Raw genomic sequence first — 18,384 nt, 5'->3', positions numbered from 1 at the left:
ACAGTACTGTAATAAAATTACTGTATAGGCTACAGAATTTACTTCAATAGTAACAAAAAATTGTTCCATTATCTCAGATTGCTTTGCGCTTTGTTGAACAAAGCAAGAATCTACACCAGCTGATGCATGGATGATTAAACGGTGGTGTGACATAGCTGCACGACAGCGCTGCACCAGGAAATTTCAGAAGAAAATAACTGATTTTATACAATGAGTGATATGATGCAAATATTTTAATGTTAATATACAGTATGAATTCTTATTTCGACATTTAACTTCCGAAAATATTTACCATGTGTCATCCGAAAAAACGCGGCAACGGAAGTGGCTCCGCCCTCTTTATTTAGGATAAACGGGGTTCTACTGTAGATGAAGGGTAGTAAAATAACCAATGATGGCAGAAGTAAGGACATAAAATGCAGACTAGCACAGGCAAGGAAGAGCTTTCTGAAGAAAAGAAATTTACTCACTTCAAACATTGATATAGGAATTAGAAAGTTGTTTATGAAGTCTTTCATCTGGAGCGTGGCATTGTATGGAAGTGAAGACGATAACTAGCTTAGAAAGAAAGAGAATAGAAGCTTTTGAAATGTGGTGTTACAGAAGAATGCTGAAGGTGAGATGGGTAGATCGAATCACGAATGAAGAGATACTGAATCGAATTGGTGAGAGGAGATCGATTTGGCTGAATTTGACAAGAAGAGGAGATAGAATGATAGGACACATCTTAAGACACCCAGGACTTGTTCAGTTGGTTTTTGAAGGAAGTGTAGGTGGTAAGAACAGTAGGGGTAGACCAAGGTATGAATATGACAAGCAGATTAGAGCAGATTTAGGATGCAATAGTTATGTAGAAGTGAAAAGGTTAGCACAGGATAGGGCGGTTTCAACGAGCTAGAATAACATAGAGAGGTGGAAGCGCTGCCTAGGTGAAGCTAATAGAATGAACATCCGCCGTGTTTCCTGTGGACACACAAGCAAGGGGGCGTTGCTCTTGAATGACGAAAAGTGGAGAAAATACGCATTTTAGAATCACTGGGGAAGACTTAAATACTGTTAGCCGAATGCTTAAAGCATTAAAAATCATAGAATGCCAATACTGCCACTTCATCATGTTGCAGCATGAGGCCAACATCACGATCAGTTGATTGTAGGGTAGTTCAAAATTGTTGACTGTTACATACAAATAGACCTCGAAACCAGAACAAGAACATTACCCTGCTTGGCTCTTGTGGTTAAGTGTTAATTACTATAAAAACCGTGGACATAAATATTTATGAGAGAAGTCCTTAAAATGATAGGGACCTACAATAGGTTACAACCTCATTCTGATCATATTTTTAATATTGCATCCCCATGAATACTGTACCACTACAGTATAATTGTTTAATGTAATTATAGGGGACATATTATTTTTTCCCATTACCATATACTGGGATTACTAGCTGAAAGGTAACCTTGAAAGTTTTCCATAATGACCATTATGAAGTGTAGGCTAGTTTTAAGTACCAATGCAACTGACATCTACAATGAAGGCTGCATAAATTTCACATAATCATAATCATCCAGGTATTGTGCCTTATGGCAGGGCTTGTCATGGGATGAACCTTTTCCACCTTTGCCTGTCCTGCACCAAGTTTTTCATGTTCCAATATTTCTTTCCTTTGATATTGTCCAACATTTGATATCTTTTCCTTCCTCTTCCTCGTTTGGCTTTCACCATTCATTCTATTCCTTTTTCAGTAAACAGTCCCTCCTCAAACAATGTCCGATCCAGTTCATTTTTCTCCTTCTAATGGTTTGCAACATAGTTCGTTCTTCTCCAACTCTTTGTAATACCTACTCATTCCTTACCCAGTCTTCCCATTTCACTTGTTCTATTCTGCTCCATACCCACATCTCTAGTGCCTCCAATCTTCTCTCATCTTCCTTTCGCAGTGTCCAAGTCTCTGTGCCATACTGTTAGCCGAATGCTTAAAGCATTAAAAATCATAGAATGCCAATACTGCCACTTCATCATGTTGCAGCATGAGGCCAACATCACGATCAGTTGATTGTAGGGTAGTTCAGAATTGTTGACTGTTACATACAAATAGACCTCGAAACCAGAACAAGTCACATTATCATACTTTTGGTCTTATTAATTCTTATTCCATATTCTTATAGTTTCATGTTGAGTTTATCCAAATATAACGCTTAGCAAGTCTTTTCCTCAAATCGTTTTTAGTGGTCCACAAAGTAATTTCGATTTTCTCTTAAAGCCTTCTTTTGCTAGTGTAATTCGTTTCTTAATTCCTGTCGTGCAATACATATCTCTGATCATACTTCCCAAATACTGAAAGTTACTGACTTGCTCTATTTCTCCTCCCCCTATACTAATACAACAACTTCTACCTCTTCCTCCAGTTACATTATCATACTTTTGGTCTTATTAATTCTTATTCCATATTCTTATAGTTTCATGTTGAGTTTATCTAACATTTGTATCATTTCATGTTTGCTTTCTCCCATCACAACCATATCATCTGCAAATCTTATACATTCTACTCTCCTACCTCCAACACAAACTCCACTTTTTCCATTAAAACTTTCATTGATTATTTCTTAGAGATAAATGTTGAACAGTGTCGGGTGGTAAAGAGCAACACTGTCTTACACCTCTTCCTAATTCAGTTTCTTCACTCATCTCATTTCCTATTCTCACTCGCCCTCTGGTTTAAATACAAATTCTTTATTAGCCTTCTATCCCTCCAATCAGCTCCATGTTTCTTCAGTATTGTCATCAATTTATCCCATCTGACACAGTCAAGTGCCTTCTCAAGATCAATAAATACAGCATAAACCTTCCTGTTTTTCTCTATGTACCTCTCTCCTTTTTTAACGTCAAAAACATAATGGTCCGTATTGAAAAAAAATTTACATTCAAAAACAGAGGTAAGGTTATCCACCTGTTCAATACTACTTACAATGTGTTATCATTAAAATATCACATTTTATTATTCCATTTGGTGGGTACCGGTTTCGGCATTATATAATGCCATCATCAGCCCAAGATTTAAGGAAGCAAGGACACTTAATAAAATACATATATATGTACATAGATAGCTAGCAATGGTAGTCGCATTACATCATAAAACATTTGACCACATATCATCTCTAAAAACATATTAAAATTCTGAAATTCTTGAATTCTAGATTTAAGATAAGAGTTTTTTGTGTGTACAATTGAGTATGTTCTTATCACCCAATAATGTTGATTAATGATTTCTATGTATAGAGCTACAAGTTATGTAAGATCTTCATTTTTTCTTTTTTACCATCTATATAGTTAAATGACGATTATTCTGTTGCTCTTGAACACCATATAGAGTCCTTGAGAACGTTCTAACGTGTAAGGTTAAATCCTATATACATAATTATCACATTTTAGAGTATTACTGTACAGTATAAAATAGTGAAGACAATTGTGCATTCAATGTAAAAAAAAATAGTTCCTCTTGGTAAAACTCAGATAGCCAATGTAAACTGGTCAGATGTTTAGAGCAGGTGGACAGCTTGTTCTTAGTGTAATTGTTGTTGGAATCTTAATGATATGTCTTAACTTGATGAGTCATATAATAATAGAGGCTAAAATTTCAGTAATATCTTCCTGTTTTAACCTTTTGTTGATAGTGTGGTGCTTGAGGTCTGGTTGAATTAAGATCCTCTAAGGTTACGTTTGTACATTGAAAACATCGTGTTTCATAAAAAAGTCAACCTTCGGCCTCAACCTACCTACATTTGAAGATATTACTGAAATTTTAGCCTCTATTATTATATGACTCATCAAGTTAAGACATATCTGTAAGATTCCAACAACAATTACACTAAGAACAAGCTGTCCACCTGCTCTAAACATCTGACCAGTTTACAATGGCTATCTGAGTTTTACCAAGAGGAACTATTTTTATTTACATTGAATGTACAATGGTCTTCTCTATTTTATACTGTACAGTAATACTCTAAAATGTGATAATTATGTATATAGGATTTAACCTCACACATTAGAATGTTCTCAAGGACTCTATATGGTGTTCAAGAGCAATAGAATAATCGTCATTTAACTATATAGATGGTAAAAAAGAAAAAAAATGAAGATCTTACATAACTTGTAGCTCTATACATAGAAATCATTAATCAACATTATTGGGTGATAAGAACATACTGAATTGTACATACAAAAAACTCTTATCTTAAATCTAGAATTCCAGAATTTCAGAATTTTAATGTGTTTTTAGAGATGATATGTGGTCAAATGTTTTATGATGTAACGCGACTACCATTGCTAGCTGTCTATGTACATATATATGTATTTTATTAAGTGTCCTTGCTTGCTTAAATCTTGGGCTGATGATGGCATTATATAATGCCGAAACCGGTACCCACCAAATGGAATAATAAAATGTGATATTTTAATGATAACACATTGTAAGTAGTATTGAACAGGTGGATAACCTTACCTCTGTTTTTGAATGTATACCTCTCTCCTATCACCCTCAGTAGCGCAGTGGCATCTCTTGTTTCAACTCCTCGCCTGAAACAAAACTGTTCTTCACCTATAAAGTTATTCAGCTTTCCATATATCCTTCTGTTGAGCGTCCACAGTAAGAATTTGGCTGCATATGTTATTAGACTCAATGTCCTTATGTTCTTCACATTTTTTGGTGTTATTTTTCTTTTCCTTAGGGATTAAGATGATTTCACTAAAGTCCTTTGGCCATTTCCCTGTCGTGTACATAATCCAATCAACTCCTTTCTTTCTTCATTATTTAATGCTTTTAACATTTCGACAGGAATCTCATCTGTTCCCATTGCTTTTCTATTTTTCATCTCGTTCAGTGATGCTTCAATCTCTCTTAGTATGGTTTCCCCTTTATTATCCCCTTTAACCATATCTTTCTCCTCTAATTCAAGTTCTTCTTCATCTTTTCATTATTTCTTAGGGTTCATATATCATTGTGCCATCTGTAGCCTCTATTTCCTTATTGCTGTTGTTCCTTCTCTTTTCTTTGTATACTGTATTTGTTGCTTCTTTTTACATCAAGTCATATTTCCCTTCTTTCTTCAGTTGCTCTATCTCATCACACTTTTCTGACAACCATTTCTTCTTTGCTTTTTCTGTTTCTCTTCTTAATTCATTATTTAACTTCCTGTAGTTGTGCTTTCCTTCTTCTGTATTTACTGTTTTCCGTTTCCTGTGTTCCTCCGTTATGCTTATCATTTCTGATGTTATCCATTCCTTCGTTGTCCTTTTCCTCTCCTTGACTCCAAACGTTTTCTGAGCTGCTTCTTTTATCCCATTTTTAAAAGTTTCTCATCTCCTTTCTTCATTTTTTGTTTCATTTCCTAGCGTATTGTTACGATATTCATCCTTTAGTTCTCTGCACTTGTCTTGGTCTTTCAGTTCCTCTATATAAATTTCTTCTCTCTTCTCTCCTTTCCATGTTATTTTCAATTTAATAAGAACCTCTGCTACAAATGGTCAGAATAAATGTCTGCTCCTCGGTAACATTTAGCTTTCTTTAGGCAGTTTCTGTACCATTGTTGTTTCATTATACAGTATAATCAATTTGATTTTTCTTGTCATCTAATCGAGATATCCAAGTATACCTTCTCCTTTTGTGGTTGTCAAACAAAGTGTTTCCAACCACCATGCAATTTTCATTACAGAATTCAATCAACCTTTCTCCTCTCTCATTTCTGTCTCCCAATCCAAATTTACCAATGGTCGGATCATCTGTTCCTTCACCAACAACCACATTCCAATCACCCGTTATAACAATACATGCATTCTTTTCCTCTTTCTTGATGAGTTGATCTATCCTCTCATAACACTCTTCTAACTCTTCATCAGATTGATTACAGGTCGGCATATAAACTTGAATGATCACTAAGTCTTTTCTTTTCCCTTTTCAGTCTTATCATAATCCTTCCATTGATATATTCAACCTTCATAACTTTGTTCTTCAGTTGTTTTTCAAGCAGTATTCCAACTCCATACAGTCCATTTTTATCGTCACCCGAATAGTACATTCGAATGTCACCACTTTCTAGTTCTCCACAACCACCCCATGTCACTTCACACATTCCAAGTACATCCAAATTATTTCTCTTCATCTCATATTTAGCGTTTTCTAATTTTCCTTCCTGTAAAAGGGTTAAATATTCCACGTCCCTATCCGCAATAATTCTTCTTCTCCTTCCTTCCATACTTTAAAAACCTCGTTGTATACCCCTCCCGGAGATCTGAATGAGGGGAATCTTTACCTCCGGAATCATTTACAAAGAGGTCCATCTCATGAACGTCTTGGGAGATACTGCCAGTGGTGGTTTCCCATTGCCTTCCACTGTCCTCCACATCCTGTTGGCTCGCTGACCCAGATTCCCACTGGGGTTGGTACCCAACCTCCCATTGAGTTGCTCAGCTTAACAGAGTAAGTAGAATAGTGGAGAATTAGGGTGAGAGAGACTGAGAGAACTCTCTTGTTGAGTTCTTATATTCGCATCTCACCCCAATTTATTAGCCAGAGTTACAAGGTTGAATTAGTGACTCCCCCAGGACAGCAGTAAAATACTGTACTTACCATGTTTGGTGTACGTTTGACCAAAATAGGCCTACATCAGACCAGTGCACAAGGACAAGAAGAGAGTAACACATAGCCTTCAGGACCACAATGGAGTGGTGGGGAGAAAGAACCTGAATATCAAACTTCAGTGATTCATACACCACCAATGGCATATAGCAACAAAAATGAACTCTCAACGTCAAAAGATTAAACATAATAATCACAATAATGTTTTTCCACCTAATCAATAGTTTTTAATTCTTTGCCTTTGACAAATCTGTAAGAAAATTAACAAGTATAGTACATGTTTCAACTGCTTTGCAGTCATCATCATCTGTACGAACAGAAGCCTAGGTGATAATACATTAAAAATAAGCACATGTGTGTTCTTCAGTCAATCTTAAAAAAATGAGAAACTAAAAACTTATAAACTAATTGTGGGAGGAAGGTAGCGTTGGGGGGAGGGGTTGTGTGTGGATTGTGCGGAGGTGAAGGTGGTTGCTTAGTGATACTTAGCGTCTAACATATTAAAAATACTTATTGGTGGTTAAAATAGCTTAAAATGTCCTATAAAGTATGTGAATATGCTTAAAAATACTGGTCCACTGTTCGCTAAGTATAGTTGGAGTGTGTTGGACGTTGTTTTTCTTTGAATGTCCAGCTTCTTATCACCAGGTATAAAACTTCTTTTGACGTTCCTTTAGTACTTGTTCTAAAGGCTCATAAACCTATGTTGTTTATTTTGCTTTAACTTATCTGTCTTTGGAGGATGCACTGTTGTGTTGGGAGTTTCAGTGTCTTCTAATTCGTCTAAATGGGTAGCTTGCACACGATCTGCAACTGGCAGAAAATATGCGAATGTCATTAAATGTATTTTTGTTTTGAATTTTACATGTTGACTCGTGTTAACACATTCACGCCCATCATCTGAGCGGCTATTTAAAGGGCTGGCCCAGCTATTCCAGCTGTTAGTGGCAGAGCAAACAACAACAAATTCTTTTTACAATAAGTTCTAAACTAAACAAGATATGGAAACAAAATTTTCTACATACCTTAATAAAGTCCTCTAGTATCTCTGTAGGGTGTGGTAAGTAATGTCACACTTCCCTGGGTGAATGAGAACACCACACTTTCCACAAAAATAGCGTGTTTCACTAATAATTTTATTTTTGAAGCACACTTTGCACCTTCTTCAGGGGAACTTGACTATATTTAATGGTGGAAAATTCAAGAGAATATGCTCTTTTCTCTTCCCATCTAACCTAAATGATAGATCCTTGGCCGGTGCCCTTTTTGGCGGCAAAATAGCCGAACGTTGGCTCGGAGCTGATGAAGTAGATGGAGCTGAGATTTCGGAGAGAGGTGACTGTACTTGTATGTTGGGTTCACTTTTCTCCCCGTTTGAGAATTGCCTGGTGTTCCTTTAGATCGTTTGGTACACCCCTATTTGACTGTATCGTTCCACATACGGCAGTGTTCTGTTCCCTTAATTGTCCAACGCTATTTGTAATAATTGTCCATATAGACTATATACCTGTGGCCAAGATAATTTTCAAGCAGCTGAAAAACTGTGCTTTGTAAATTCGCATCACTTGCATCATTTATATTGTCCCTACACGCCAAGTTACACTTCAAAACACGATTATACCACAGGATTATACACTCACTTGTGCAATCACAAACCAACTACTCAGTTAGTTCTGCCAGCGCTAGGCTACCTTCAGAAACAAAACAAAGAAAGTGCATTAGGAGGGAAAATCGCCGTGGCCATGTGGTTTTTGGTGAGTAGAAGCATTCATAAGTGTATTACTTTCATCTCTCTCGCACATATTTGTGACTAAAATAGATCCCAGCTACGTAGGAACAGCTTCAGTTCAAGGTTGCGCTTATCCGGGCTAACTCGGATATAGTCCACAGAATGGTCACGCGCTATAGGCAATAACTCGGATATGGGCGTGAATGTGTTAAGTTGGGGTGTGTGAGGAATATTCTTCACTTACCGATACTTAGTGTATGTCCTTATATTCTTGCTGCCCTGGGTGTTGGTCTGTGTCTACCGTCCTCAACCTGGTGAAGTAGCGGTGTGCCAATGCCTGCTTGCTGGCGTGATCCGGTGGGCGAAGGGGAGGCATGGGCGTGTCGTCATCAGCTGTTTCTCTCGGGGGGAGGGGGGGTTTTAGTTGTGACATCGTGGTGTCATACTTGTTCGTTCGTTTTTTTTAACACATTTGTTTTCTATTTAATAGCTCCTTATATCTAAGTATGTGTTCGTAAAGGGGGTTTCCTTATTCATTCATGTCATTTAAATTTTGGTCCTTATTATCTGATTTATCGAGAAGTATATGGATATTTTCCAGATTGTTCATGAGTTTTTCTTTATTTACGCTTCTGATGATTTCGAGGTCTTGTTTAATGTCAGTGAATTTATATCCCGTTTCTTTCATGTGAGCTCCCATTGTGGAGAATCTCCTGTGTTTCTCAGCATTAACGTGTTCATGATAACTTATTAAAAAGTTCCTCCTTGACTGTCCCACGTACGAGCTCCTGCATTGGTTGCATGTTAACTTATATGTACCTGACTCCTGATATTCTTCCTCTTTGTGTTTGTTAACTGTGTTATGGTTGAAAAAACTATGTTTATTATTGTTGTTCATTGAAAAAGCTATTTTGATATTGTGTTTCTTGAATAGGTTTGTGAGTGCGTAAATTTTAAGATTATTGTACGTGAACTTTACGTACTTCTTTGTTTTGTCCTACTGTTCTATCAGGTTTATTTGTTGTTTATATTTAGGCTTAGTGATTATTTTATTGATGACTCTACCGAGCTCGATAGTTGCAGTCGCTTAAGTGCGGCCAGTATCCGGTATTCGGGAGATAGTAGGTTTGAACCCCTCTTCTGCCACCTCCAAATTCTCCCCTTTCCAAAGGTTCCAGTTGGCTACTGTCTGTTCCAGCTAACTTTTGGTTTCTCGATTTGCACAGATCAGTACCATTGCTCCACTTTCCAGCCTTGGAGACTCAAGGAAGCCTGGAAGACACTCGTCCGACAGCGGTTTCATCTGCGCTATCAGAACATATGAGAGCTCTATCACGTCTTCCTGCTTCAGTTTTCCATCTGGAAAGGTTTTACGAAGGTTATGCTGAAAGTTTTTAGCAGCGCGTAAACCGTAATTCTGAGGACAATGGGATTATTTTCATTTGAAAGAGCGATGTTTTTCGACCTTGGAACATGTGCGCGCAACCCCTCCTAGCAGTAGTTCCTCCACAGTGAGGGAAGAAAGCACAGGCAGTGCTGAGTCAGACACGGTGCAAGATGGGTCTGTCACGCCGCGATTTTCGAGCAATGATTTTTTATGATTATAAAAAGAATTAAGTGCCAAAGAGTGCCATTCTTCTTTGCTGCCCATTTTTGGTGAGGCTGCCCCTTCTTGAGCCACAGTTGGAAATTGGTTTCGCGGGTTTTCAGGGGGTCGGCAGTCAATTGAATCGCCCAGCAACAGCTGTGGCTCAAGAAAACATTGATGCTGTGAGGGAAATGATCAAAGCAGATCCACATCTTACATTTTGTGACATCGAAGGGACCTTAGATATTGGGTCAAGAGCAGCGCAGACCATCGTTCACGATTATTTAGACCTTGCCAAGAGATGTGCCCGTTGGGTGCCACATTCCCTGACAGAAAGCCAAAAGGAGGAGAGAGTGGACTGGTGTCATTTCATGCTAGAAAAATTCAATGGAGGGCAGTCCGAAGACACAATATAGTCACAGGTGATGAAACATGGGTCTACCATTATGACCCTGAAACAAAGAGACAGTTTTCTGTGTGGTGCTTTCTAGGGGAGGAACCACCCACAAAAGTTCAATGAAGTCGGGGCTCCGGAAAGAAGAGGGTGGCTACTTTTTTTTACGAAAATGGGGCATCTCACCTCTATGGCATTGGACACGCCGTACAGTCAATGCTGAATGGTATGGGAAAAGTTGTTCCTGATGTGCTTGTGATAGCAGTCTGCTCTACTGAAACTTCTGTTGCCATCTCTTGTTTTGTGTTGGTGACAGCCTGTCCTCCTGGGACTTCTATCTCCATTTGTTCATCTTGGGCTTGCTCCCAGATCTGCTCTGCTGGAGCTTCCATGGCTTCCCTTGATGCAGGAGTTTTTGAATATGGTTCTTCCCGAGCTTCCATATTTCAAATCAACATAGGGTTTTTGCTCCTTCTAGGGTCCTTAGCGACGTTCTCACCATCCGTGATGAGGCATACAGCCAGACATTGTCTTACCGCGACTCAGGCTCTCCGTAGCAGAAACCACGCTCCTCAGTCCATTCAGCAGTTCGTCCCTGGCCCGAACCTAGCCAGGTGTTTTCCTCCTTCAGTAGGCCTACTCATGTGATTTCCACTTGGCATTCCCATGACTGAGTTCACAGCCATGAGTTTCTCTCCAAGTTGGGTTCGCCCCATTCCCAACCCGTGGCTCGTCCAGGCTACATAGAGCGAAGTGAAGTGTTGGTTCCAGCACCCCGCAGTGAGACTTCACCTCAATCACCAGCACCACTTCACCTGAACCACCATAATCACCCATGTGGAGGAACCATGGATGCCTCTGTAGCATGTGTGGGCGAGGGTTCCACTTTCAAGCCTTGGCTTGAGTTAGTAACAATCATAATGCTTCCAGATGTTTTCTGGCGATATCTGCTTTTGGTCCGTGAGAGGTATTTTATTTCCCTCAGGTCCTCCAGACAAGTCCGGCGAGCCCCCCCCCAATCCGCCACCTGGGACGCGCCCGATAGGGGAACAGGTACAGAAAACCCACCTGGGTGTTTGGAACCATAGAAAAAAAATGTTTCACTATGGACCTACCTGAAAGATCCTTCCATTATGCTTGCCACGGACCAATCAACCCACCCCAAGAAATATTCTTAGTTATATAGAAGACCGAGCTCGATAGCTGCAGTCGCTTAAGTGCGGCCAGCATCCAGTATTCGGGAGATAGTAGGTTTGAACTCCGCTGTCGGCAGCCCTGAAAATGGTTTTCCGTGGTTTCCCATTTTCACACCAGGCAAATGCTGGGGCTGTACCTTAATTAAGGCCACGGCCGCTTCCTTCCCACTCCTAGCCCTTCCCTGTCCCATCGTCGCCGTAAGACCTATCTGAGTCGGTGAGACGTAAAGCAATTAACAGTTATATAGAAGAATTAGAAGTGAGTTTTACATAACTTAAGCTGTGTATAATGTGCCAACGTTGACAAGCCTGTCATTGTGAGGTCATTCAAACTGTGCCATGTTGGATCTTTAACCTATTTTATGCTCGACTATGCTGAAAATGAAAACCTACAACCTGTTTTCCAGTCATTGACCGGGTCAGGGATGTGATGAATGAAGCAGATATAGGCTATTAGTACGATGGGGTCGCCACTCCCAAAGTGATATATTAATGACTGATAGATGCTATGAAATGATAATGGAGAGTGTTGCTGGAATGAAAGATGACAGGGAAAACCGGAGTACCCAGAGAAAAACCTGTCCCGCCTCCGCTTTGTCCAGCACAAATCTCACATGGAGTGACCGGGATTTGAACCACGGTATCCAGCGGTGAGAGGCCGACGCGCTGCCATCTGAACCATGGAGGCTCCGACGATGCTGAAATATAATTATTATATGCCAGAAAACAGAATCTCTAATGAGGCTCATTATAGTTCATTAGAGTTCAAGTTCGTTATGATACAGGTTTTCCACCAATCAGAGTTCAGATTTTTATTATGATACAGGTTCTACACCAATCAGAGTTCAGATTTTCATTATGATACAGGTTCTACACCAATCAGAGTTGAGATTTTCATTATGATATAGGTTCTCCACCAATCAGAGTTGAGATTTTTCATTATGATACAGGTTCTCCACCAATCAGAGTTCAGATTTTCATTATGATACAACTTTTGACCAATTAGGTAAGGATAGCATGGGCAGTTCATTGATCATCCTTCTTTATAAATTACCAACATGGAAAGTGCACCATCCAAAATGCTGGCATAAATAAACTGGGGAATGTGGGAAAAGAAATAGCACTGTACCTTAATCTCCCCAACTCAAATTTGTACACAGGGCATTGCTTTCGTAGGTTATTTTGTCATTATTGCGTGCATAATTTTTATGAAACATTTTAAAATATTGTACTAACAATTAATGAAACCTATATTAATTATAATTCTCCTAAGACAAATCATAGAAAAGGCTAGAGAATTCAATGTTCTGGTATACCTGTGCTTTATTGACTACCAAAAGGCCTTTGATACCGTCAAATGGAACCATCTTTGGAAAATTTTAGATGACATGGGTTTTCCACTCCATTTGATTGATCTCCTGAAGTCCTTGTATAAGGAAAATACAGCCACTGTGAAGATTCAAAAGTCACAGCAGTTTCGTATGAGGGCTGAAGTCCGTCAGTGATGTATCCTGTCACCGTTACTTTTCAGTCTCTATGGTGAATATGCAATGAGAACTGCATTAGATGACTGGGACAAAGGATTTTCCATTGGGGTATGCAAGATCAACAACTTGAGATTTGCTGATGACACCACCTTGGAGGAGTTGACTGAGCTGATCAAGAGAGTGGAGGAAGCAAGCCTTGAAATTGGATTACGCCTGAATCGACAGAAAACCAAAGTCATGATTGTTGATTGTAAGAACAACAACAGTCCACACATCCAACAGATTGGAGGTTGTGAAGTTGTACATCAGTATACATATCTAGGCTCCTTACTATCTAATTCTGGTGGTTCCAAAGATGAAATAAAGCGAAGAATTGAAATAGCAAAGGTAGCAATGATCCGTCTGCGGAAGATCTGGAAAGATAATAACATCACCATCAATACAAAAAAGAAGCTCGTTGAATCCTTAGTCTTATCAGTCTTCTTGTATGGTGCAGAGATGTGGACCATCCTCAAACGTGATCGTGAACGGATAGAAAGCTTTGAAATGTTGAGGATTCTTTGGACAGCTCATCACACGAACACATCAATCCTGAACCAACTTCAGATAAAAGTTTGTCTATCGTGCAAGGTCTCCCATCAGATCGTACGCTACTTTGGACATATAATGCGCCGAGATGGTAGTCTTCAAAAGTTGATTGTTGAGGGCAAAATCCAGGGAACCAGACAACAAGGATGAGTACCAACACGATGGATTGACGAAGAAGATATTATTCTCAATGAAACGATTGTTAGCATTTGTACACTTGTTTAAGTACACTTAAAACGACAAGGCATGCCAACGATTCCGTGGTGTAGTGGTTATCATGTCTGCTTTACAAGCACAAGGTTCTAGTTCAGTTCTAGGCAGAACCAGTTTTGAGATTTTTATTCTTTGTTAATAACGCCATACCAGTACAAACGTTATCCAGATGAAGTTTTGAACTTTGTTTTTCCATAATGTCCAGTAATTTTTTTAAAATTTAATATTGCACTCTGTTCAGTAAACTCAACTGTCAAGCGACATCTCGACAGAAATGAATATATAAAAATGGAGTTATAATTATCGTCGAGCATAAACAGTCGTATGCACTCGCCTATAATGGTAATAAGGACACTCGTATGAAAATTATAAAACTTGCTTCACTCGTTTTTTTGCTAGTTGTTTTACGTCGCACTGACACAGATAGGTCTTATGGCGATTCGCTCATTTTATAAACATACTCGTGTCTTAATTATTGCCATTATAGGGTTGTTGCATAATGTACTAAGTTTAAATTTTGCAGGAAGGGTACCAAAGCATTACCCTAAATGGGAATAAAATTTGATTTTTAATATGCAGTCATAAGTGTTTTTGTCCATGCTGTAAAGTTACATTTTATTTGCAGTTTCACAGATTGACAAATGGAGCTACGTATAGTTTTTAATTTTTTTTAGTCTGTTAAAGCACAAAATACAGTACAAAATTTATAACACCTTTAACATACTTGTAAACAAACATGATGAACAGCCTGAACGCTCTTTCAAAGTTTGGGAGGATGTTTTAACTGATGTTGAAGCTGGGTAAATACTAAGCTACTGAACTGCTATGGTGATCTGCATTATGTACATTGTATAGAAAGCTAATTTTTTTTTTAAAGAACATCATGAAAGTTATGAATATTACTAGGAATACACTATACGTGCTGTCTCAGGTCTATGTTATACTGTACAGGTTATGACAGAACCAAGTAATTACTTTTTTGTGAGAAGATGTAGATATGTTTGATTACTGCAGTAATGTGCATATGAAATTGAAATTTTCTTTGCCCATGAATCAGTCTAATCAGATTACAACTTCTACAGAATTTTCCATTTGTTTAATAATGAGTGAAAATAGCCAACTATTGAGCATCAGTAGTTCATGTTGCTGAAAAGCTATAATCAACTTTTAAATGGTAAGATTTAGAACATAGTTCCTAATATTTTGTCCATTTGTCTTTTGCAGGGCTTTTCGAGTAGGATTCAATAGCCTTTGTGGATTTGCCACTGTCAATCATTTACATCTGCATCTTTATTATCTTCAACATAGTATGCTACTTGAGAGAATTGTAAGTGCTTCTTTCTTAATGTAGTTTGCAGTTAAAATATAAATATCCATTAATGATTTACTTAACAGTCTGCATAGTTTTATACCATTGTGTGTATAAATTGTCAAAGTATGAGCTGGCTTGGTGGAGTGTTCAACTCTTGATACCAAATTTGCAAGCTTAATCCAGGCTGAGATGGTTTGTTTTTGAAGAATGGTCAAAAATCATGGCACTCCTTGTCGTCGTTGGCATGGCGCAGTCAGTGTCACCTGGCATAATGAAATTAATTCGGCTATAGTATTCGTTCTAGTAAGATTCCCCTTTCATTGCTAGGTAGCAGCATAATCAGAATATTAAAATTGGCACCACTCTAGAAGGTATGCACTACAGTAGCAGAGACCATACAGTTGTTGTTGACAGATTATGATCAACTTCTGTATAACTTTTTGTTCTGTTCTATCTCCATTGTATGTGCTATGGATTCCTGTAATTAGGGCTTAGTTCATGAATGATGTGCATTGGGTAATTGTTCCTGAGGATTGGAATAACAGGTTCTATAGAATAGGAGTGGTGTATGTTAGCTACCCAGTCAACTAGTGGAGGTCACAAATACTATGTGCAAACAAGGCTAGCATCATGCTTTGCAAATATTCATCATTAACCATTTTTAGCAGACCTTGAATGAATGGAAATGAAATTTTGCTTTCAGTCAGCAGACTGATATCTGGGACAACATCGGTATTAATTGGGCATATTGAAGTTATTAGAAATGGTTGAGTTACAAGTTGATGGTATTGGATTTGTTGCATATTAGTTACTCATCAGGCTAGGGAAGTAAAGGAAGAAGAGAATATTATTAGATGTTAACATGTATTAAAAGGGATACTTAGGCTGTTTTTTCTTTAAGATGACATTGCAGGGAAGAAAGTAAAAAGTGAATTACCTTTTGGATATGAATTGGTGGAATCAGTGGCAAGAGAGTTTTGTAATGGAGAGAGATATTCCTATTTAGGAATGAACACACTGAGTGACATTTATTACAACTCTGTGTATTTAGCTGAGTCCTAGCTCGACTCAATTGGCAGTAGTGGAATACTTTGCGATAGTTATGTCATCTACCAACAAAACAGGCAAAATATTCGTACTGGTAAGAACAAGGAAGTGGGGTTTTAATTGCAGTTAATTCAGCCTGTGTATTAATTCAACAACCCAACCTAATGGAAAACTGGGAATGTGGTGTTTTAAAGGCCACCCCATCCTCTGGCCAAGCACTCTACATTGCCTGCTCCTGTCTCCCCCAGATGAAGTGAAAGTATGGCTCATGGACTTCTGAGAAACCTGGAGTCATGTTGTGTAGCAAAACAAGATGATACTTTTCTTGTGTGTGGTGCTTTCAGTATAGGCTAACTAACTTGGGCCTCTGATGATTTGGGATCTGTTAATCCTAGTCTTACCCATATTAACGAGGAAGCCTGCTTTCTTTTCTAGATAATCAATGAGTTTAATCTCTATCGTATGCAGTTCTCCAACAAAAAGTAAAGACTTCCTGGATCCTGCCTTCCTGTCTGAAAAATCCACTAATAATATCTGATGTTAAGCAACAGAACAGTTAGTACCATCTGATCATTCAGCCCTTGAACTGAAGACACCATCTTTTTCCTGTTTCTCATCTGGTTCAAACCAGTAAATCATCATTCGCATGGACAAAAACATACTTTCCACAGGTACAAAATCAATTTTTGACCTGTCCTTGGAGAATGCTGGAATCCCATTCATCCCGTGCTGCCGCAGTTTATCTGTTTTATGATTTACTGCACAGGGCTCTGAAAGATACCATATTTTCCCATATAGTAAAGACCAGGCATTTTCCTTTGTAGTGTGATTCTGAGCTCACAGGCAAAGTGCAGGCATAAGAAAGAGCAAGAATATGACCCAGTAGGCCTTCACTTCCCTCTAATTACATAGAATTTGTGGTGCTAAAAAAAGAAATACAATTATAATTCTTCACTACGTTTTCTTGTATTAGTTTTTGACAGACAGAAGAGTCTCAGTTACAGAGTAAGGAAGCGTTATGGAATATGCATTTGTCTTTGAAGACCGTCATCACAACTGTGTACTAAACTGAGGCACTCCTTCAATACCAGGCATTTTCATTACAAGCATTATCATCACTGATCCACCCTCCATAGCTAAATCTTTAGGGGCACGTAAGGGGACTATAGCATACCCTTCACTATACCTCATGCAAAAAAATGGAGTTCCTCAGAGATCGGTTTTAAGTGTCACTCTGTTTGTAATTGCCATAAACGGTGTAGTCACAGCTGTAGATCCTGCAATTATATGCTATATGAAGGCATTTTTATTCTATATAATAGCTCACACAATATGGCTTCAGTGCTTTGTCAGGACACTGCTCCCGGATCAGATAACATCCACAACTAGATGTTAAAACATCTCGGTGAGGATAGCGTATGGTATTCTTCTGGGAATGTTCAGTATTCTTCTGGAATGTGATTTCCCATCTCAGTGATGAAAAGGAATAGTAATTCCTCTCCTGAAGTTTCACAAAGATCCAGAATATTCAGGAAGCTATAGACTTATTTGTCTTACAAACTGTCTGTTAGCTGTTGGATAGGATGGTGAATTTAAGATTTGTGTGGTGTCTGGTGAAGAGAGAGCTCTTTTCTGAGCATCAGTGTTGCTTCTGGGCTTCTCACTCTACTGTTGATCATCTGATACACCTGAAGTGTTCTATCCAAGACACTTTTCTCCAAAAGCAGCACTTGGTGGCTGTTTTCTTGGACTTGGAAAAAGTTTAGGACACATTGGTGTTGTATCCTCTCAGTGGAAATTCTAAGGTAACTTGCCGGTAATCATTGCTAATTTTTTGTCTCTCCGTCTATTCTATGTCTGAATAGGGAGGACATATTTGCAATACTATGTACAGGATAATGGAGTTCCTGAGGGATTGGTTTTAAGTGTAACTCCGTTTGTGATTGCCATAAACAGTGTAGTCGCTGCTGTAGGTCCAGCAATTATACCTTTGCTATCTCTAGACTATTTTATTCTAGTAAATAGCTCACAAAAATATGGCAGTTACTGAGTGACAGTTGTATCAAGGTATTTGGAGAGTGGAACATTGGGCATTACAACATGGTTTCTGATTTTGAACGGAATTGGCAAGACCCTCTGTTGTCCAAATCTGTCGAAAGCATTTTGTCTTTCCTCATCCTGAACTATTTCTGGGGAAT

The 18,384-nt window shown here is 38.6% G+C and overlaps 1 protein-coding gene across 2 annotated transcripts in view; it reads left to right on the top strand.

The window, feature by feature from the left end:
* Positions 1–18,384, top strand: part of LOC136856941 (GDP-D-glucose phosphorylase 1) — a 149,829-nt gene that overhangs the window by 39,781 nt on the left and 91,664 nt on the right. For both annotated transcript variants that reach the window (XM_067135216.2, XM_067135214.2), the window contains exon 3: positions 15,052–15,154. In XM_067135216.2, the coding sequence (XP_066991317.2) occupies positions 15,052–15,154 (103 nt within the window). The remainder of the gene's footprint in view (positions 1–15,051; positions 15,155–18,384) is intronic.

Source organism: Anabrus simplex, chromosome 1 (genome assembly GCF_040414725.1).
Source record: "Anabrus simplex isolate iqAnaSimp1 chromosome 1, ASM4041472v1, whole genome shotgun sequence".
Taxonomy (NCBI): domain Eukaryota; kingdom Metazoa; phylum Arthropoda; class Insecta; order Orthoptera; family Tettigoniidae; genus Anabrus; species Anabrus simplex.
Note: the sequence above shows the minus strand (reverse complement) of the source record. Positions and strands in the feature narration are given on the sequence as shown.